Below are 22,693 nucleotides of genomic sequence, written 5' to 3'. Positions count from 1 at the left end.
TTCTCTAGGTCCTTCTACAGTTTTCTCCCAGAGCCCAACCACTCGTTACTCCCAAGCGCAGCACACAAATGTAACACACAGGGGCACAGTGGTTCCCCCCCCCCCACCTCCAGCAGCTCATCCAGCCAGTCACCTTGGATTCTTGTTACTAAGCAAGCTGGGGACACGTGCTCTTGGTGATTATGGGCAGACACTGGCAGGACAGGACAACCCCCAAGCAAGGCTCCCTGGGGGAGAGCATCAGTGTGGAACCCACCCACTCCACCGCTGCTTACTCATTTAGATTTTTCAGACACTACCTAAATTATGTTAGGTTTGGTTGTTTTCAAGTTCTAAAGCAGCACTGTCCACTGTAAATATCCTGGGGGCCACATAGGCAAATTTTGAAAGTCTACTGACATATCTGTAAAAGGGAGAAAAACAGGTGGAATTAGATTTAATAAAAGATCTTTTAGCAAATACACTAAAATGTTATCATTTTAACATCATTAAAAAGTGAGTCAGGCATGGTGGTGCACGCCTTTAATCCCAGCACTTGGCAGGCAGAGGTAGGATTGGTCATGAGTTTGAGGTCACCCTGAGACCACATAGTGAATTCCAGGTCAGCTTGGGCTAGAGTGAGACCCTACCTCAAAACAACAACAACAACAACAAAAAACCAATAAACAACAAAAAAAAAAGAGCCGGGCGTGGTGGTACACACCTTTAATCCCAGCACACGGGAGGCAGAGGTAGGAGGACCACCGTGAGTTCGAGGCCACCCTGAGACTACATAGAGAATTCCAGGCCAGCCTGAGCTAAAGTGAGACCCTACCTCAAAAAAACAAACAAACAAACAAGAAAGTGTTCCAGATGTTTGCACTGTCTTCAAAATCTACTATGCATGTTATATTTGCAACATACCTGCATTTGGACTAGCCACATTTCACGTGGTTAATATTCCTACATGATTAGGAGTCACTGGCTATGTTGGGACAGTGCAGTTCTAAAACATTCAAGTTAAATAGCATCTGCAGAAAGCCCAAAGGTGCTACATGGTTTCTGAAGATTAGAACTAGCTTTCAAACAAGGCTCGGATTTGGATCTCAAACTGAGCATGTTGGTATATGCCTTTAATCCCAGCACTCAGAAGGCAGAGGCAGGAGGACCAGCATGAGTTCAAGGCCACCCTGAGATTCCAGATCAGCCTGGAATGGGCTAGAGTAAAACCCTACTGTGGAAAACAACAACAAAACGTCTGAATCTAAGGGGCTGGGGATGTGGCTCAGTTGGTAAAGTGACTGTCACACAAGCTCGAGGACCTTAATTTGGTCCCCCAACACCCACATAAAATGCTGTGTGTGGTAGTTAGTGTATATCTGTACCTCTAATCCCACCATTGAGGAGGCAGAGACAGGAGGAGTCCTGGGGCTTGCTGGCCAGTCAGTCTAGCCAAATCAGTAAGTTCCAGGTTCAGTGAATGTCCTTGCCTCTAAAATGAAGTGGCAGGTGATTGAGGAAAACACCCAATGTTGACTTGGAGCCTCCAGTGCACTTTCACACACACGTGGCTATACACACACCCCCCACATACACATGAAAAAAAAATCTGAATCTAATGGGATTCTTATTGGTTATTGTAGCTGCTTCATTGGTCGTTTTGTTTTATTTTGTTGGAGTGTTTTATTGTTGTTGTTGTTGAAACAAGGTATCATGTAGCCCAGGCTGACTTTGAACTCACTATGTAGTGAAGACTAGCCTTAAACCTTTGATCCTCGTGTCTCTATCTCCTGAGTGCTGGAATGGCAGATATGTGCCGTCACACCCCACTTGAATTTCTTATTTAAAATTTGGGGATGTAGGGGCTGGAGAAATGGCTTAGTGGTTAAGGCATTTGCCTGCAAAGCCAAAGGACCACAGTTCGATTCCCCAGGACCCGCGTAAGCCAGATGCAGAAAGTGGAACATGCATCTGGAGTTCTTTTGCAGTGGCTGGAGGCCCTGGCAGCCCATTCTCTCTCTCTCTCTCTCTCTCTCTCTCTCTCTCTCTCTCTCTCTCTCTCTCTCACGCACACACACACACACACACACATCCACACACACATAAACATCTGCCCCTCTCTCTCAAATAAATAAAATAAAATAAAATTTGGAAAATTTGTAGATGCAGCTCACAGTCCCTCTTACTGGCAGCCTGTTAGAAGCTGAGAATGAATGAAGTCAGCCATAGTAAGGAAGACCAAAGTCTCCACCCCTGTGAAGTAATTATGGATAGAAGACAAGGAAAAGAACTTAGATATTGAAAATAGAGACTATGCACTGGGATGAACTGACATAATTTTCTTCGCATATATACTTTTGCCCAGTCCAAAACTCAGGCTCTTAACTGGTAACAAACTTTAATGGAATGAAATTCTTAATGAATATTTGAGAATGTATCCATTACCAACAGTAAGACTGTAGACAGACATGCAATGTTTCATTCATACAGAGAAATTATATGCAAACTCAGTAAGACTTTTTGAAGTATTGCCAAGGCTTTCTGAGTGGTGATTTTTCCATGGCTTAATTAAAAAGATGAATGGACTTTGCAAGGATGGCTGGAAAAAATCAGTTTTTAGCCATTGGTGGGGGGTTAATATAAGTAATGCAAGTGTTGGAGTGCAACCAGATTCAGAGAGGGGCTATGGTTGGGATGCACTGACTGAGCATCCACTGGGGCTTCAATGGACGCAAGTGATCTGTCTCTCACGGCACTGTGGGGAGGTGCACACTTTTAATATCCTGGGTGAGGTAGCTAGTGCACACCCTTAATCTTAGTACTCAGGAGGCAGAGGTAGGAGAATTGCTGTGAGTTTGAGGTCAGCCAGTTCCAGATCAGCCTGGGCTAGAGTGAGACCCTACCTCAAAAAAAAATACATCAAGGATGAAAACAGAATAAAAATTACACACCTTCTCTTAAGGAGTGCATAGGAACAGACATCACAATCACAACGATGTAGGAAAGATGGAAAAGAGCAGAGAAGCAAAAGGTGGTCACAGATAATGGAATCTATGTGCCATGGGTGAAGATGGTCATTCCCTTTCTCTGTCTCTCTCTCTCTGAATGTGTGTGTGTGTATGTTTAGCGTATGTATGTGGTGTGGTGGGTGTAGTGTATGCACGTATGTACAGGTGCATACAGCCCACATGCATGCATGTAGAAAACATCAGGTGTCCTTATTGATCATCTGTGTGTTTCTTTTCTTCAGATAGGGGCTCTCCCACAACCTGGAGCAATCAGAGATTCTCCAGTCTCCACCTACCATGGACTGGGGTTACAGATGTGCCTGGATATACCCAGCTTTTCTTGTTTGGTTGTTTGTTTGAGGCAGGATCTCACTCTAGACCAGGCTGACCTGAAATTCACTAGGTAGTCTTAGGCTGGCCTCAAACTCACAGCGATGCTCCTACCTCTGCCTCCTGAGAGATGGGATTAAAGGCATGTGCCACCCTTCCTGGATCTTTGACACCCAGCTTTTTCCCTGGGTTCTGGGGAGTTGAATTTGGGGGTCTCCAGCCCAAGAGGCCCTCGGCTTAAGTGGCAAATATTCTTAACTGCTGAGCCATCTTCTCAGCCCAGAATCATCATTTTAATGTATGTGTGCAATTTGTATGTGTATGTGAGGATGCATGTATGTATATGTATATATAGAGGCCAAAGGATAACTGTGGTGGTTTGATTCAGATGTCCCTCTTTTTTCTTTATCTGAGGTAGGGTCTCACTCTGGCCCAGGCTGACTTGAAATTCACTATGGAGTCTCAGGGTGGCCTTGAACTCATGGCAATCCTCCTACCTCTGCCTCCGAGGACTGGGATTAAAGGCATGCGCCACCACGCCTGGCTCCAGGTGTCTCTCTTAAATTTAGGTGTTCTGAATGCTAGGTTCCCAGCTGATGGAGATTTGGGAACTAACGCCTCCTACAGGCAGTGTAACGTTGGGGGCGGGTTTATGGGTATTATAGCCAGTTTCCCTTTGTCAGTGTTTGGCACACTCTCCTATTGTTGTTGTTGTTCACCTGATGTTGGTGAACCCTCTGCTCATGCCATTGTTTTCCCCTGCTGCTGTGGAGCTTCCCCTCAAGTCTGTAAGCCAAAATAGCCCTTTCTTCCCCATAGGCTTCTCTTTGGTGATTTATGCCAGCAATGCAAACCTGACTGCAATAGTAAAGATAATATTTAGAATGGGATTGCTGCTAGACACCTGACTGTGTGCCTTTGGTCCTTTGGAGCTGATTTTCAAGAGGAATGTGGAAGGATTTGAAACTTTGGCCTAAGAGGCAGTTTGTAGTGATGTAAGTACAGTTTGATGGACTGTTGTGGTCAGAGTTGAAAGACCTAAATGCAGTAAGAACTTGGACTGTGAGGTTTGGCTTGTGAGGGTGAGAAAGAGCTTTGCCTGGACTGGGCTAGAAGCAGTTTGTGTGAGAGGATCGGTGTTATGCCCGTGTCCTGAGAATTTTTGCAGGGTTGCATTGTGTAAAAACAGACTAGTGTGAGCATAGGAATATGGTATAGAAAAAAAAATGAAATCTTTGGACTTAAACTTCTGCCCATTCAGCTGCAATTATATGAGAGATTAAAACCTTTGAGATTGGGTCAGTTAACCTACATTGGGGCAACAGGAAGAATGTCGACTCTTTTGAAGGAGCCTAAATGCTGAAAGAGTGTCCTGTTCTTCAGAGTTTGCTTTATTCCCCCTGGATTAACAAATTGGCATCCCACCTGGTATTATGGAGTATAAGAAATTCAGGAAAGAGAGGGTCATTGAATTTGCAACATGTTCTTGAGTTTAGGAAGTGGTTATGGCCAGTGTGAAACAGGTTTGCTGGATTACCTGCATGGAGACCCAATAGAGCCATGAGGATGGGCTGTGGGTTGCAGTGGAGACCTAGTGGAGATGTTGGGACTATGAGACAGCTACAAGGAAAGCTACCAGCCCTAGATGAAGTTTTCCAGGACTGTGAGTAGCCCAGCTGGAGGGGTAAAATTGGAATTCCAGAGACTTGTTGCTGGTTAGAATTATCAGACTTGGAGATTTTTCATTGACTAGAGTTGTTGGGACTTGGAGCTACAAAGTTTGATGTTTGCCCTGTTTAAATTGTGTATTGGTTGAATATTACTTTGCTATGCCCACTGCCATCTTTTGCAGTATGAGTGTTTATTCTGTGCCATTATGGGTTAGAGAAGGGGGAACTTTTGGTATTATGGCTCAGTTAAAAGATCTCAGACTATGTTTGAACATCATTAGGATTGATAAAAACTATGGGGACTTTTAAAGATAGACTGAACATATTGCATTTAACATCATGGATGGTTGTCAGTTTATGGGGGTCAGGGGCGGAATGTGGTGGTTTGATTCAGGTGTCCTCCTGAAACTTAGGTATTCTGAATGCTTGCTTCCCAGCTGATAAGAGATTTGGGAATTAATGATTATGGGAATTATAGCCAGTCTCCCCTTGCCAGTGTTTGGCACACTCTCCTGTTGCTGTTGACCACCCGATATTGGCCTGGGGGGGGGGATGTCCACCCACCCTCTGTTCATGCCATTATTTTCCCCTGCCATCATGGAGCTTCCCCTTGAGTCTGTAAGCCAAAATAAGCCCCTTTTTCCCATAAGCTGCTCTTGGTCAGGTGATTTCTGCCAGCAATGAGAACCTGACTGCAGCAATAACCTTGGGCATGCATCATTGCCCAGAGATAAGGTCTCTTGTTGACCTAGCACTCACCTGTATGCCCAAAGAGCTGATCAGCAAGCCTCCCTACTCCAGCACTGAAAATTACAAGCAGCACATGCCACCATGCCTGGCCTTTTTATGGGTTCTGGAGATGAAACTCCAGTTCTCAGGCTTGCAAAACTAGCCATTTCCCCAGCCCAGAATCTTCTTGTCTCTGGTCTCTTCCAAGCTTTTGGTTTTCTTTAAAGGCCAATTTTATTAAGGTGTGGCTCGTAATGCATTAGGAGTCCTAAGAGTTCTTGCCAGGTTAGTACTTTGCTTGGGTCCCAAAAATCCTAACATAAATGATCCCTTTACATTGTTTTCTCTCCTGCCCCTTGACTCTGTTCCTACAAGGCTGTGGGTATGAGGACGATTTTTACGTCCAGTGCTGAGTAGCGGGGACTCCCTCCCCAGCCCCTGACAAAGCATCAGGAGAGATGTGAGGGAACGTGTTGGGACACATTGGCCTGCAAGGGGCGGGGGAAGGGAGACCAGCAAAGAGAAGGCTCCCAAAGGCTGACTCATGGGTGGAGTCCACTTGAGGAAGGCTGACCTTTCACCATGTGTGGAACAAAGAGCTAGTGACATACCTTGGCCAGGAATGTTCTTCTGCCACTAGAGTCACTTGGAACAATCCAGATTCCTCTTTTATTGCACATTTATACTGTTGCATGTGACAGGGAAGCACCAATCAGACCAAACCTCAGATAACAACTTCTTCTGTTTTGCATGTGCATGTGTGCATGGGTGTTCGTGGGTCTTTGTGGAGGCCAGAGGTCCATGTGTGGTGCCTTTCTGAATCACTCCCCACCTTGTTTTGTGTTTTGTTTTGTTTTGTTTTTTAAAAAAACGTTTTAAGGCTCGAGAGATGGCTTAGCAGTTAAGGCGCTTGCCTGCAAGACAAAGGACCTTGGTTCAATTCCCTAGTACCCACATAAGCCAGATGCACAAGGTGGCACATGTATCTGGAGTTCGTTTGCAGTGCTGGAAGCCCTGGTGTGCCCATTCCCTCTGCCTCTCTCTCTGCCTCTTTCCCTCTATCAAATAAATAAATAAAAATATAATAGTTTTAAAAAGATTTTATTTTTATTTATTTATTTGAGAGATCAAGAGGGAGACAGAAGGAAACAGAGAGAGAAAGAATGGGCATGTGAGGGCCTCCAGCTGCTACAGATAAACTCCAGATGCATGTGCCACCTTGTACATCTGGCTTTTGTGATCCTGGGGAATAAAACTGGGGTCCCTTGGCTTTGCAGGCAAATGCCTTAACCGCTAAGCCATCCCTCCCCAGCCCTGCACCTAGTTTTTTGATACAAGGTTTTTCACTGACACAGGAGCTCACCAATTTGGTGAGATGAACTACCCAGGAAACCCCAGGGATCTCTTTTCTCCACCTCCACCCACTGGGGTGACAGGCCTGCACCACAATATGCAGCTTTTGTGTGAGTGCTTGAGATCCAAGCTCAGGACCCCATGCTTGCGCAGCAAGCACTTTACTGACTGAGCCATCTCCCCAGCCCCAGATAACAACTCTTAAATCTGACCACAAGATTAAACCAGATCCCTTAAGTCACGGGAGAGTGAGCACAAGCTGACACCTGGAAGGAGGTGCTGTCGCAGGTGAGTTTCCCACTTTCGGGAGCTTCTTGCCTGAAGACATTTCCCACTTGGTGCCAGTCTTATTAATTTGAAGAATGAGAAAACAGGAAAGTTAGAGAAGGAAAAGAAATCTAAGAAGGGTGGGGAGACCCAGACAGACAGAAAGGAAGAGCAACAGATTTTGCAGACAAAATCCAGCCAAGCTGAAAGTGGTGGTGCATGCCCATTGTGTCAGCACTTGGGAGGCTGAAGCAGAAGGATTGTGAGTTCAAGGCAAGCCTGGGCTACTTAATGAGTTCCATGTTCCATGTCAGCCTAAGTCCCTCCAACAATATGCGTGTGTGTGTGTGTGTGTGTGTGTGTGTGTGTGTGCGTGTGTGTACATATATTCTCCCATCCCTGACTTCTGAACTGTGTGGGGCAGATGTTGGGTTAGATGGTCCAGGAGCCTATCTAGTGCCTTCCTGGCTCCTCCCAGCCCTGTCCAGTGCCTCTATGGTTCTTGCATGTAGTCTGGGTCATGTGGCATGGAACGTTTACCCTTTCCCAAAAACCTACAAGAAGGAACACTTCACCTTGCTCTTTGGAACCAAAACACCTCTCCCTCCAGCTTTAGGACACTGCCATACTCTTTCATGATGTAATAGCCCTTCCCTAATAAACTCTCCCCTAAAAGAAATCCATCTGTGAGCCGGGTGTGGTGGCGCATGCCTTTAATCCCAGCACTTGGGAGGCAGAGGTAGGAGGATCTCCAAGAGTTCAAGGCCACCCTGAGACTACATAGTGAATTCCAGGTCAGCCTGAGCCAGAGTGAGACCCTACCTCGAAAAAAAAAAAAAAAGAAATCCATCTGAGCACCTCTCTACTGAAGCTGGTTCAGAATCTCTCTTTTAATAATCTTAAACACACCAGTTAAGTTCACTGCTTATTAAAACATACCCCCCAAAAGCCAAAAACTCAATAGTCTTCATCGGAACTTATGATCCAAAATCTTGACAACATAACTTGTGGTGGGCTGAATCAGATGACCCCAATAAACTCATGTGTTTTCAATGCTTGGCCCCCAGCAATTTGAGAGGTACAGCCTTGCTGGAAGAGGTGTGTTGCTGGGGGCAGGCTGGGGCATTTTAACCAGCTCTCCCTTGCCCAGAGTTCAGCTCACTCCTCTCTTGCCACTTTCTGCCAGATGCTATGAGAAAAAGTGCTGTCAAGGCTCTGCTCTTCCATGATTTCCCTAGCATAATAAGGCTGCTGCTCAAAACTGTAACCCAAAATAAACCCTCTCCTCCCATCAGCTACTTTTGATCTGGTATTTTGTCCTAGCAACATGAACATAACTACAACAATACTGTTTACATTATTCAGAATATAATTTTTAAAAATCACTAGACACAAAAAAGGAAATGTGACCCATATAAAATGAAAAGCACTCAAGAGCTGGAGAGATAGTTTAGTGGTTAAGGTGCTTGCCTGCGAAGACTAAGGACCCATGTTTGACTCTGCAGATCCCACATAAGCCAGACAAAGCTGAGACAAGAGCAAGCTTGCACATGCCCACTAGGTGGTGCAAGCATCTGGAATTTGATTGCACTGGTTGAGGCCTGGCAAGCCAATATTCTCTCTCTCTTAAAAATTAAAACTTTAGCCGGGTGTGGTGGCACACACCTTTAATCCCAGCACTCGGGAGGCAGAGGTAGGAGGATCGCCAAGAGTTTGAGGCCACCCTGAGATTACATAGTAAATTCCAGGTCAGCCTGAGCCAGAGTGAGACCCTACCTCGAAAAAAAAAAAAAATTAAAACTTTAAAAATTTTTAAGAAGCAATCAATAGAAACCACCCCTAGGTTGGCTTACCTCCTGAAATTTTAAAAAAGTAGATCAAGGTATTATAACCATATTCAAAGGCAGAGAGGAAAGTGCTCTTATAATAAATAACAAGCAGAGTATTTATCACAAAATCTAGTGGAAATTCTTTAATGAAAAAAAAAGCATCAACAATAATATCTGCCACTTACAAACAAAATTCAGGCTGGAGAGATGGCTTAGCAGTTAAGGCACTTGCCTGTGAAGCCTAATGACCCAGGTTTGACTCCCCAGTACAAGGTGTCACATGTGTCTGGAGTTAGTTTGCAGTAACCAGAGGCCATGGTGTGCCCATTCTCTCTGTCTCTCTCTCTCTTTTGTTTTTTGAGGTAGGGTCTCACTCCAGCTCAGGTTGACCTGGAATTCACTATGTAGTCTCAGGGTGGCCTTGAACTCATGGAGATCCTCCTATCTCTGATCCTCGAGTGCTGGGATTAAAGGCATGTGCCACCACGCCTGGCCCCTCTCTCTCTCTCTCTCTCTCTATCTCTCTCTCATCTATCTGTCTATTTATCTGCCTCTTTATCTCTCTCTAATAAACAAAATATTTTTTAATCTATGAAATGTGCTTAATATCAGATGGGTGATGATAACAGAACTGGCGGTGATCAGACAAATATGTTAATAGTTACCCAGTCTGAAGAACAAAAAAGGAGAAAGAGATTTTTTTCATATTTTATTTATTTATTTGATATATATAGAGAAAGAGGCAGATAGAATGGGTGCACCAGGACCTTCAGCCACTGAAAGCTACTTCTACACACATGCATCACCCTGTGCATTTGGTTTTATGTGGGTACTGGGGAATTGAACTCAGGTCCTTAGGCTTTGCAGGCAAGCGCCTTAACCACTGAGCAATCTCTCTAGCCTGGAGAAAGATATTTTTAATCAAAAATGAACCTTTAATCAAAAATGAATATTGCTCAGTGGCTAAAGATACTTACTTGCAAAGCCTGCCAGCCCTGGTTCAATTACCCAGTACACACCTAAAGCCAGATGCACAATGTGGTGCATGTGTCTGGAGTTTGTTTTCTGTGGCAGAAGGCCCTGGTGTGTCCATACTCACTCTCTCTAAATAAACAAAACAAAAAATTTTAAATGAACGTCATGAATCTATCACAGGAGGAGAAAAGAAAATGGGATAGAAGGAATCTGTCACAGAAGGAGAAAAGAAAATGGGATAGAAAAGCTATCTGAAGCCAGGCATGGTAGCACATGCCTTTAATTCCAGCACTTGGGAGGCAGAGGTAGGAAGTCCACCATGAGTTCAAGTCTAGCCTGAGACTAAAGAGTTAAGTTCCAGGTCAGCCTAGATTAGAGTGAGACCCTGTCTCAAAAAACCATCCCCCCAAAAAAACTATCTGAAGAAATATGGCTGATACTTCTTTTCAAAATATGGCAAAAAATTGGAGTTTCAAGGAACTCAATAAACTATAAGCAAGAGAAATCTAAAGCAAGTCACCCCAACTTATTATATTTAAATTGCTGGAAACCAATGGTTCTATGACAACTTCAAGAGGAGTGGGATGCATCTTAAATAAGGGAACTATCTAAAATCATGACTAACATCTCATCAAACAAGTCATAAGACAACTAGACAAAAATTTTAAGGTGGTAAGAAAAAAATCATTGTTAACCAAGAATTCAGGAGAAATGCCCTTAAAGAATGAAAACAAAGTAAACAAATTTTGAAATATGAGAAAGCCAAGAAGAATTTGCCATCAGCTCTTGGCACACAGGTCTGCAGCGGCAAACCTGTGAAGGTTTTCAGACTGAAAGGACACCATAGTAAGTGGAAATCCAGACCTCAGGACAAAAATGAGTGGCAAAACAATAAGGATTAGGTAAATGCAGAGGATGAACTTATATTTAAGCTAGGGAGACAGTTCAGTGGTAGAGGTCTTGCATACCATCATGAGGCCCTATGTTCAATCCTCAGCACTAAAAACAAAGAAAAAAAATGAGGCAACTTAAAGAAAAAATGATTGCAAGCCTTTACATCTCATGTAGAATGGTACAACCTTAATTCTGAGGGAACTATGAAAAGGACATGCTCAAAGAAATTCTTGGAGCAGCCATGAAAAAAATACTATGAAAAACAACCAAAAAGTAAGTAAAGAGTAGTTCTAAAACTGTATTCTTCAGGGGCTGGAGAGATGGTCTACTGGCTAAGGTGCTTGCCTGTGAAGCCTAAGGAAGCAGGTTTGATTCCCCAGACCCACGTAAGCCAGATTCACAAGGTGGTGCATGTATCTAGAGTTCATTGGCAGTGGCTAGAGGCCCTGGCACACCCAATTCTCCCTCTCTCTATCTGCCTCTTTTTCTCTCTCTCCCAAATAATTTTTTTTTCTTTTGGTTTTTCGAGGGAGGGTCTCACTCTGGTCCAGGCTGACCTGAAATTCACTATGTAGTTTCATGGTGGCCTCGAACTCACAGCGATCCCCCTACATCTGCCTCCCGAGCTGGGATTAAAGGCGTGTGCCACCACACCCAGCTCTAAAACATTTTTTTAAATGTATGCTTCATATGCCCAGAAGAGGGAGAAAAAATAAATAAAAGATGAGTGAAACAGAAAATCAAATCATGGATCACCATCCCACCATATCAATGCATTATATTACATGTGAATAGTCCAAGGCACCAATTATAAGAGCAGAAATTATCAGCACAGATTTATACAAAAACAACTAGAAACCGAAAAACAAACCAACTATATTCTACCTACAGAAGACACACATTAAACGTTAGTGTGCAGAGAGATTTACAAAGGATATGCCACGTAAACCAAAGAGCTCTGCTGGTACAAGGAACAGTACCAGAGATAAAGAACACATCGTAAAGCTGAAAGACTTCGATGCCAAGACAGAGTTTGCAAAGCATAAAAAATCAACATAAAGAGATGGCCACATTCATGGTTAGGGTTTGGGGGGCCTTCTCTCAATAAATTAGAACTATACAAAAATCAGCATATGTGAATCCTTAGCACACACCCTGGCATTTAGCTCTGTGCTAGTTTTAGCAGACAGTTTGATAGCTTTCTGGAAGGACTGGAGAGACAGAAGAGCTGGTACTCAGATACTGATGGGGGGTCAGGGGAAGGCTACCTGAAGACGAGATGAAAGGAAGAACTAAAGAAGAACCACGCAGATGTCTCAAGAGTGACTCCGCTGTGGCTGAAGCTGCGAAGGAGCCCCAGGAGCTTGTCCACTGCAGACTCACTGGCTCTTGTTGCCTCCATTCTGACTTCTAGCTCCCTCCCAGAAGAGAACCATGACGTGCTGGGGTAACAGGAAAGGAAGAGGCTGTTTGCGTCTCTGTTATCATTGTTGCTTTGTGCCGTTTTGTGTGGCTGACATCCGAGGGGAGCATCTGGGGCGGCCCCGGGTGAGAAGCGCGCATGCCCGCCTTTGCTTCTCTGCCAGCGCAGCCCGGGTGGACAGGTGTGCCGCACTGTTCTCAGGAGTAAGCCGAGAACCCTGGGCTTGCGGGAAGCTAGAACTTCGAGAAAGCGCTCTGAAGAGCTATCTTGTTGCCCCCACACTGATAATGCTCACCAGAGGCCGGGCACAGCCCAGGCCTTACACACGCATGTCACCTTCAAACCTGAACTGAATGCTTTGAGCCTGAGCAGGTTATTGATTATCACTGCTGTTATCACATGGGCAGGGCTCAGAATGCTCAACAGGGCAGTATGGAAGATAAGACTGTGCGATTCTTGAAATGCCAAGTGTCGTGAGCTGAGCAACACGGCTGCTCTCTTGGTCCTAGTAAAAACAGAATGGCCTGCCAAGGGCCTCAGGAAAGTCACCATGCTCTGGAAAAGGAAGGTTCCTCCCAGCCTCTCTGATTAGAAATTGCTGTGGTTTGAATTTATCCCACAAAGAACACGTGTTTGGGAGCCTAGGGAAGATGCCTCCATGAGTAAGAGAACTTGCTGGGCAAGCATGAGGGCCTGAGACTGCCCGAGCTCAATTCCCCGGCACCCGTGCAAAAGTCCGGGTATGGCCATGCACGTCTGCAACCCCGGGCCTGTGACGGGCAGAGCCTGGAGTCACTGGCACTCAGTGGCTGGAAACAGCTTCTGTGGGTTAACTGACTCTGTCTCAAGTAAACATGCTGGGAGAACACCCGATGGTCTCTTCTGGCTTCCACCCATGCAGATACAAGGTGTGCACTTCTGCACACACTTATGCATCTCACACACACATGCACATGCACACAGAGAGAGAGAGAGAGGAAAGCATGAATCCCCACAGTGATAGTGCTAAAGTAGGGCTTCTGGGATGACGGGGACGCCATCTTCCTGAATGCAGACGTAACAGGCCTGAAGTTGCAAGCTTGACCTTGTGTTCTGTCACCCATGTGATGCCCCATCCACGCTATAGCAGCAAGAACGCCTTCCCCAAACATGCCCTTCAATCTTGGACTCCCCAGCCTCCAGAACGTGAGCCGCAGAGCTTCTACGGTACAAATGGCTCAGCCGGTCATACTGCGTTGTAGCCCTTTTCTCCCCTCGCTGCAAATCCTTATCAACTCCTGAACTATGTCCACGCCTGACTAAGATGTCGGCACCACGTCTGGCCGGTGTCAGGTGAAAGGTGCAGAGACTGCTCTTACCAAGGTGTCTGGGAGGACCGTGACGGGGCAGCAGGAGTAGCGCAGGAGCTGGCCCGTTTTCCAGATGGAAAGGGGCACTGCCGCAAGCACCAGCAGGAAGCCAACAAATGCGAACAGAGCCAGCGCCAGCGGAAGGGACTCTCCTGGGGACAAAACATAACAGCAGACTAAGGCGCGAGAGCAGAGGGAAACCACCAGCCCGGGGTCTCCCCAGTGCTTCCCAGAGTTGAATCTGCAACATGTCTGCCAAGATGGCAAGCGCCAGCACCGTTGAGGTTTGGTGTGCCCTGATAGCTAAAATTAACAACTTTTTACCCCCCCCCCCCAATCTCAATTATGGTATGGTTTCCAGAAAGCCCCCAGGGAAGATTACAGTCTCATTCATAGGAAGGGAAGGGAGAAGCGCAACACTGGCCCTGTTAGCATGCACGTACCTGGCATGACTACCAAGGGAAGGCAGGGTGCCAAGCCCCAGGCAGGATGGGGGGGTGTGCTGAGACAGAAAAGCACAGAACAGGGCTGGGCGGAAACTGGAAACAAAGTGTTTCACAATTTGCTCTTGGCTTTGACTCATGGGGGAGAATATGGAGTCCAGAAAAGAGTCACGCAACAAACATGATATTGCAAGCCCCTATTATGTGTGCTAGGGCTAATTCCCCCTCCCAGCACCCCACTAGGATCTACAACAGGTGTGAGTGCCTCGTTCATAGAAGAAGATCCTGTGCTCAGAGAGGGTAAGGGGTTTCCCTGGACCACACAGGTAAGGCCAGCCCATAATCAGTCTACTAACAAGTACAGCAGGAAGGCCAGGTGGGCACATCCGGGCACGCTGAGGAGAGGGAAGGCTGTGTTCCCACCTCCCTGTTCTGTGTCACCTCGGGCAACCTGCTTGTCCTCTTTGGCCTGGGCTATTCACCTGCAGTGTGAAGGGCAATTCAACCCACGAGGCTGTGATGACCCACATTGTCTCAATGTTTTTGGAAGATATTTTGGTAATGGACACCAAGAGATACATAAATATTCATATGCTTTCAATCTGCTTCTGTGATTTTAATTCCAAAAACAATCATTCCAAGGAAGGAAACAATTATGTGCATCAGTCAGTTCATAGGAATGTCCGACTAGAGCCACGGCCCATCACCAGTCGCCTGCCTGGCTTTCTCTCTCACACCACCCCTACATGTTCCAGTGACCGTATCACCCAAGGGGACCACCTCATGTGCTCACTAGCTTTCAGTCTGTTTCCACGACTGAAGGGGTGGTGCCATGACGACACGGACTCTCTCCTGCATCCGGTGCAGAGGCCAGGACTCGGTACACAGTTAATGTTCAAGGTGAACAGCATCTTCAAGAGCAGATGGGGATGATTTAAATATCAAAAAAAGAATGACTGAAAATATTATGGGACATCAGCATTGTAAGTTAGTAATTCAGCTATCAAAGGCAGAAATAGTGCTGGAGAGATGGCTCAGCAGGTAAGGCGTTTGCCTACAAGAGCTAATGACCTGGGTTTGATTCCCCAGGACCCACATAAAGCCAGATGCACAAAGTGGTGCATGAGTCTGGAGTTCATTTGCAGTGCCTAGAAGTCCTGGCATGCCCATTCTCATTCTCTCCCCCTCTTTATCTCTCTCCTTGCAAATAAAAACATATTTAAAAAGAGTTTTAAGCAGGAGAGATAAGATATACAGATGTGTTCACTAGAGCACACTTGATAGCAGTGAAAGCTTGAAAAAGGCTGGGGAGATGGCTCAGAGGTTAAAGGTGCTTATTTGCAAAATCTGTCAGCCTAGGTTCAATTACCCAGTACCCACAAAAAAAAAGCCAGATAGATGCACAAAGTGGTGCATGTATCTGGAGTTCAGTGGCAAGAGGCCCTGGTATGCCCATTCTCTTTCTAATAAAAAAATGTTCTTAAAAAGACTGGAAAGGACAAAATAGAGCTATGAATAAGAACACACATACTGGCCGATTGGGTACCTTTTAAAACTGAGGTAGACCTGTATGTAGTGACGTGAGCAGATGTTCACCATATGTGCTGCTGGGAGGTGAAGATGAGCCAGGTAGACTGAAGGCCCTAGTCCTCTACAGGTGACAAAGTATTGGAACCACACAGATAATGGCAAGAAAAGCAAGTACCATTTTGCCAACGGAAATGTGTCGGTTACGTTTCTCACTGCTGTGATGCAACATCTGACAAGAAGCGACTTGCAAGAGACAAGGTCTGAAGAGACAGCGCCCCACCGTGGGGGAGGCGTGGTGGCAGAAGCAGTTCTCCGTGGCGACAGCAGGAATGTGAGGCTACTTGCTTCTATCTCCACAGCTCAGGAAGCAAGGAAAGAACAAAAGAGGGGCCAAGTTACAACCCACAAGACCCACCCCATTCCAAGAGACCCACGTCCTCCAGCTAAGCCCCACCACTCAAAAGAGGCTGCTGCCTTGAGACCAGGTATTCAAGCATATGAACCTACTGGGACATTCTACATCGACACTGCCACGGGAAACCTCCTGAGTAGTGGGAGAAATGGAGAATATTTAAATCTTACTTTTTTTTTTTGCAGGGGGCAGTGGGGCTCAAGGTAGGGTCTCACTCTAGCCCAGGCTGGCCTGGAATTCACTATGTAGTCTCAGGCTGGCCTTGAACTCACAACAATACTCCTAACTTAGTTTCCCAAGTGCAAAGATTAAAGGCGTGTGCCACCACAGCCAGCTAAACTCTCACTTTTTTTTTTTTATATTTTGGTGGTGTTTGGGTTTTCAAAGAAACTTGTCATATGGTTTTTAAAAGTAGTAGAAGAGCTATATAGAAAATGTTATGAATACATATGTGAAAAACACAGGTACAACTTGTATGTGGAATAGGACTATGGTATATGTCTACACAAAGCGATAAATGAAGAATCACACTTTTGGGGGGTGGAATTTTAAAACGGTGATCAAAATTAAATGCACGTGCCTTTGATCAAGCCACTCTACCTCTAGGAACTTATCATTCAATAAAGAAGAGAAAAACGACGTATGGTATTGGACATAATAGCAAAATATTTTTTGGAGAAATTAAATATTCATCAATGGTATACTAGCTAAATTAGTCACTGCACATACATAATATATAATAGCACATAGCAGTAAGGAAGGATGGGGGAATTTCTTCATTCATATGGGAATGTCTTCAAGATGTATAAAGTCAGGGGCTGTAGAGATGGGCTTAGCGGATAAGGCACTTGCCTGAGAAGCCTAAGGACTCAGGTTTGATTCCCTAGCACCTACATACACCAGATGCACATGGTGACACATGCATCTGCCATTTGTGTGCAATGACTAGAGGGCCTGATACTCCCAATCTCTCTGTCTCAAATAAATAAATAAAAATAAAATATTTTTAATAAAAGATATATAAAGTGAAAGGTACAAGACCCAGAATAGCAATATAGTATGTCTCTATTTTATATAAAAACAGAAACATATACATATATGTATTTGTCTGTATCCTCATTTACTTGTGTATGGTTTTAAAAGTCAAGTATACAAGAAGCTCATACAGATGGGAGAGATGGAGAAATGTGGAAAAAAAGAATTTATATGTATATTTTATATTTTGAACCATATAAATACGCTATATTTTCAAAATAAAATTTGGTCGTACTGGGGATTGAACCTAGGGTCTTATACATGTGAGGGAAGCACTCTACCACTGAGCTACATCCCCAGCTTCCTGACAATTTGTTTTTGTAAAACATTTTTGGTTTTTTTTTTTTAAAGAGAAAAAGGGAAAGAGAAAGAGGGAGACAGAGAATGAGAAGAGCACACCAGGGCCAGATGCATGTGCACCTCGTTTTATATGGGTACTGGGGAATTTAACCAGAGCCATCAGGCTTTGCAAGCAAGCACCATTAACCACTGATCCATCTCTCCAGACCCACCTCCGAAAATATTTTTCAAAATATATTTTAAAACTAACACAGACTGAAATACATACATAAAATCTGGCTATACCCTGGGGACCCTCCTTGGTGGGATTATGGGACTCACTGTAGGGTCATGAAGGCCTCAGTCACAGACTAAATTTTTTAACTAGTATGATGTTTGAGGGGCAAGATGATTAGATGTAGGGTTTTGTTTCTTTTCAGAGGGTTTTTAAGCATTGTAGGTTTTTAGATCATAAAAGAAACTTCAAGAAGATATGGAATTTCTATGAGGTTCCTTCTAGATGAAAGCAGCTATGATGTTACACAACGAGGCTCCTCCTTCCAAGGTCTGTCTGAAGCCTCTCACTGTCATTCCTGCCGCCCTCTCTGACCACAGGCAGAGACCCCTCCGGTAGGCAGCTTTAGGGGAAGGTGTTCTAGACAGATGCTCGAGAGACTCCAGCTCACCCAGGAACGGACCCTGACCTCTGGGAGACCTAGACTGACCGGCCTGCATACTTTTAGCTCAGAACGTGCCCAGCCTGGGAGCAAGTCTGTGAAACCAAGAGAAGACCCAGGACCGAAAGACCCCAGAGGGCATCCATGCATGCAGGCAAGAGTGCTGTCACCTCAGCAGGGACCCGGAGACAGGCAGGTCGTCCTCACCTTGCACCTCCACACACTCAGCCTGGCTGAAGGCACTGTGCCTCCCGATGGTCTTCACCAGGGCCTGGGCCTTCACGCAGTAGGCAGCCCCTGCGTCCATGGTTTCCAAGTGCACAGGAATGCCCCCTCGCCTCACCACCTTGGCATGCTCCTTTGGGAGAGCAGAGACAGTTTACTCCATGAGAGCAACAGGACTGAGGAGAGCTGGGGTGAGGAGAGCTGGGGAGGGAAACGTACAGATAGTTCCTTTCCAGAACACCAACAGAACGCTCCCTCTCGTTCTTACGTGGGAGCATTCATTTCCTCATTCACCCACATGTTTACATAGTGTGTGCCCGATGCACACAGGCACACAGCACTGAGCAAAGTGCCTAAATTAGCCTCCACTCTCATAGTGCTTATGTGGGGGAAACCAACAAAATACAAATACATGCCAGGTGAGGATGGGGCTGTGAAGGTAAGAGAGAGGCCCTACTAAACAGGTGCTTGGTGGAAGCGGGATAGTGAGTGGCCCACACACCCACTCCCAGGGCTGGGCCCTGTATCTGAGCCTGCAGAGGCTATGTGGCCCAGCCCAGTTGACTCAGTTGTAGGCACCTCTCTCAGTACTGAGTACCCTGGTTACAAAAGGGTGGGGAGAAGGCTCCACCACAAAGAATCAGACATTTCAGCCAGGTCCCTGCCCCCTCCATCTGGCCAGCTGGCAATGCCATGGCCTATCAGTTTTACCCGGACTCTGCAAGGTAAATACTGGCCCCTGGCCTGCCCCACCAGCTCACACCACCTCCAATGGGGCATTACCCAACCTATAGGTGTGGCTGACAGTGTTCGGGGGCATGTGCGTGGCCCTTAGACACTCTATGTGGTCAGGGACACCTGGCCTGAGCAGGGTACATAGAGGCCAGCTGGCTGCCTGCGGTCCATATGGCTTGCACTGACAAGATGAGAACCAGCAACGAGCTTCTGCTCCAGAGGATTTGATCTAGGGAAACTGAATCCCTTGAGCTGGACATGGGGACAAAAGTGAGAGGATTGGGTGAAGAGGGTCAGGCTAAGACGCCTGGAGGAGTTGGGGAGGCACAGCTATAGACATATACGGAAATTGGTGACAAAGGTCTAGGACCTGGGAGTGATGTGGAGAAGACACAGGAAGAGGGCCCATGAAAGGACCAGCACCTCCAAGGCCAGGGTCCCTGGGTAGTTGAGAATACTGACACTGCCTGGTCCCGTGTGGGCTCTGCTAGTATGTTCAGTGAGATCCTTACGAGAGAGCGAGCATAGAGTGGCCTCTAGGCCTTGTCACCATATCCCTTGCACAGGGCTCCACAGAGCAGAGGGTTCCCTAGTGCCTGCTCGAGCTCCACCCCGCTGTGGCAGCTGCTGCTTGTCTAATGATCTCTCCGTGAAGGCTGGTCTCCCACTCACCCCAGGCTATAGCGCCCTTCCCACAGGGAGGGGCAGCTCCCTTCCAGGCCTTCTGCATGGCCCACCCACTCGTAATGACTCACCCACCCGCTCCTGGCTCACAGCCCCGCTTCTCGGCTTGGCTAAGACACACTCCCTCAGGAGGCTTGTACCCGCCTCCTGTGCTTTTGAAATCATCCGGTCAATCTGGAACACCCTGGCCTGATACACCTGAGTGTCTGAGATCAGCTTACAGGGTAGAGAGGTTGTACCGAAAGGTATTAGGGGTCCAGGTAGGCTAGGGTTTAAAGGTAAGGAGGTAGCTTCCAAACTTCAACAGGCCTGGCCTTCAAAGGCTCCAAGCCATGACCTAGGATGGACCCAGGTGGGTGTTTGAAGAAGAGACCGAGGGATGGTGAGCAGTGGCATCTCACCTCTCTCACACTGCCAAGTTTGCTTGAGCCGGGCCTTTATGACACAAGCATTACAGGGCTGGCATTTCTCCCCAGCCTCAGAAAGCTACACTCACCTTGGCACCAGGTTCCCTCCTCCAATAGACCACAAGGAACTCAAACTGGGGCCCCAAATCTTCCAGCTCCAGAACCAGATGGAAGCCATCTTTTGTGACCTCCATCCTAGGTGGCATGAGGACAGCTGTTGGCGAGACAAAGGAAGAATCAAAGCCAGCTCTAGACAGACTGACTTCCCTAAGATAGAATGGCCATGTCACCTGTGAACTGTGATCACCCCACAGGCAAGGACTGTTGGATGTATTGTCACAGCATGTTGAATCGCGTACACAACCATGTTCCTACATTCTATAAGTGCTCAAATGAATGGAAAATAAATGGCAAAAAGTTATTACAATTCTCTTTTATCTCTTGATGACAATGAAGCTTTTGGCTCCTGCTCCAGGAACATGTGCTCAAGAAAAGAAATTAAGTGCTCAGGACTGGAGAGATGGCTTAGTGCTTAATGGCACTTGCCTGCAAAGCTTAAGGATCCAGGTTTGATTCCCCAGTACCCACGTAAAGCCAGATGCACAAGGTGGTGCACAGCTCTGGAGTTTGTTTGCAGTGGCTAAGGGCCCTGACATACCCATTCTCTCTATCTACCTCTCAGAAAGAAAGAGGGAAAAAAGAGGGAGAGAAGAAAGAGAGAGAGAGAGAGAGAGAGAGGGAGGGAGGGAAGAAGGGAGGGAGGTAGACGTCAGGCACTGCCAGGCACAGGCTGAGCATAAGCTGCCAGGCAAGGTTAAGGACCCCCGGGCTACAGGAGGCCACTACCTCTCCAAGCCCGGCACATCCAAACTTAGGCTTTGCCCTGTGACCTTTGGACAGGTTCCTAGGAAACTCCTTATGCAGTATCAGCCAGCAACCTTTGCACAGCCCATCCCCCTGTACCCTATACCTTCCCCCTGCCATTGCTTATGTGCTGGGATATGTCTCCATATGCTGATTAGGCATCAGTATGCAACCTTGTACATCCAATCCCTTAGGACCCTCAACTACTTATAAACCCATTTCCCTATTGATTAAGCTGAACTATTCACAGATCCTGTCTCCCAAAAGGGATTCTTTTTTTCAAAAATGTTTGACACCACCTCCTCTCTGTGTTTGGGCCCGGCTCACAGCGACATGGCCAAGTGCACCAAGAAGGTTGGCATTGTCGGTAAGCATGGGACCCGCTATGGGGCCTCCCTCTGGAAAATGGTGAAGAAAACTGAAATCAGCCAGCACGCCAAATACACTTGCTCCTTCTGTGGCAAAACCAAGATGAAACGACGGGCTGAGGGCATCTGGCATTGCGGTTCCTGCATGAAAACGTGGCCGGCAGGGCTGGACCTACAACCCGACTTCTGCTGTCACGGTCAAGTCTGCCCTCAGAAGACTGAAGGAACTGAAGGACCAGTAGAAGCCCTGTCATTTGAGACATCCCTGGCCTGCAATAAATGGGTTAATTTATGTAACAAAGTCAACTTGTTTGTTGTTAATTATAACAGAATTTTGCTATGTAAAAAAAAAAAAAATGTTTGACACCAAGCATCTCTGTCTCACTATGGAATAGATTGCAGCCGGCCAAAGGATCCAGGGACCCACAGGAAGGAAGGAGGGAAGAAAGGAGCAAAGAAAATAAGTGCTCAAACCAGTGTCATTGCTCTTGCTTTTTTATTTTATTTGCAAGGAGAGAGATGAGAGAGAACAGACACACCAGGGCCTCCTGCCTCTATAAATGAACTGCAGACACATGTGTTACTCTGTGTGTCTGGCTTTACATGGGTCCTGGGGAATCAAACCCATGCTGTCAGGCTTTGTAAGCATGCCATCTTTCCAGGCGCCCTTCTTTTAAAGCTGCATGTTTTGGGACTGAGGAGAGGGCTCTGCAGTTAAAGAGGCTTAGTTGCAAAAAGCCTGCTGATCTGAGTTGAATTAAGCACCTGCAGAAGCGGGAGGCAAAGTAATGTTTGCACCTGTGGTCCCAATGCAACTACAGCACAGGGAGGCGGAGCCAGCTAGTCAGATGCTCCTGAGGAGTCTGGCAGCTCCTCTGCGGCAGCAGGAGACCCGATTTCAAAGAAGGTGGAGCACAGACACACCTTGAAGTTGTCTTCAGACCTCCACAAAGACTCACGCATGCACGCACGCACACACACATAAATTTTTAAGCTGCTCTGAGTTCTGAAATTACCCTTTGCCTTGGCTCACTGAGTGACAGATGCTGGCTCTTAATGCTTGTCGAGCACCCCAGGTCTCTGCCCGTGGGAAGGAACACGCCTTCCAGGGCACCCCTGAGCATCTCTGCTGCTCACCTGGCCCTGTGGCACGTGTGGCGCCAGCTGCCTTGCAGACATCAGCAGTTCTGCAGCAGTCTGCATGGCTTAGCCCTTCTCTTCTTGGCCC

At 46.5% G+C, this 22,693-nt stretch overlaps 1 protein-coding gene and 1 pseudogene across 1 annotated transcript in view; one reads left to right on the top strand and one right to left on the bottom strand.

The window, feature by feature from the left end:
- Positions 1 to 22,693, bottom strand: part of Il20rb (interleukin 20 receptor subunit beta) — a 50,921-nt gene that overhangs the window by 1,821 nt on the left and 26,407 nt on the right. Inside the window, exons 4-6 of the mRNA XM_004664201.2 lie at positions 20,323 to 20,447; positions 18,390 to 18,540; positions 13,816 to 13,958 (exon numbers count right to left, since the gene is read on the bottom strand). Of these exons, the coding sequence (XP_004664258.2) occupies positions 13,816 to 13,958; positions 18,390 to 18,540; positions 20,323 to 20,447 (419 nt within the window). The remainder of the gene's footprint in view (positions 1 to 13,815; positions 13,959 to 18,389; positions 18,541 to 20,322; positions 20,448 to 22,693) is intronic.
- LOC101603418 lies at positions 21,431 to 21,766 on the top strand (annotated as a pseudogene).

This window comes from Jaculus jaculus, chromosome 17 (assembly GCF_020740685.1).
Source record: "Jaculus jaculus isolate mJacJac1 chromosome 17, mJacJac1.mat.Y.cur, whole genome shotgun sequence".
Taxonomy (NCBI): domain Eukaryota; kingdom Metazoa; phylum Chordata; class Mammalia; order Rodentia; family Dipodidae; genus Jaculus; species Jaculus jaculus.
This window is presented reverse-complemented; position numbering and strand designations above follow the sequence as displayed.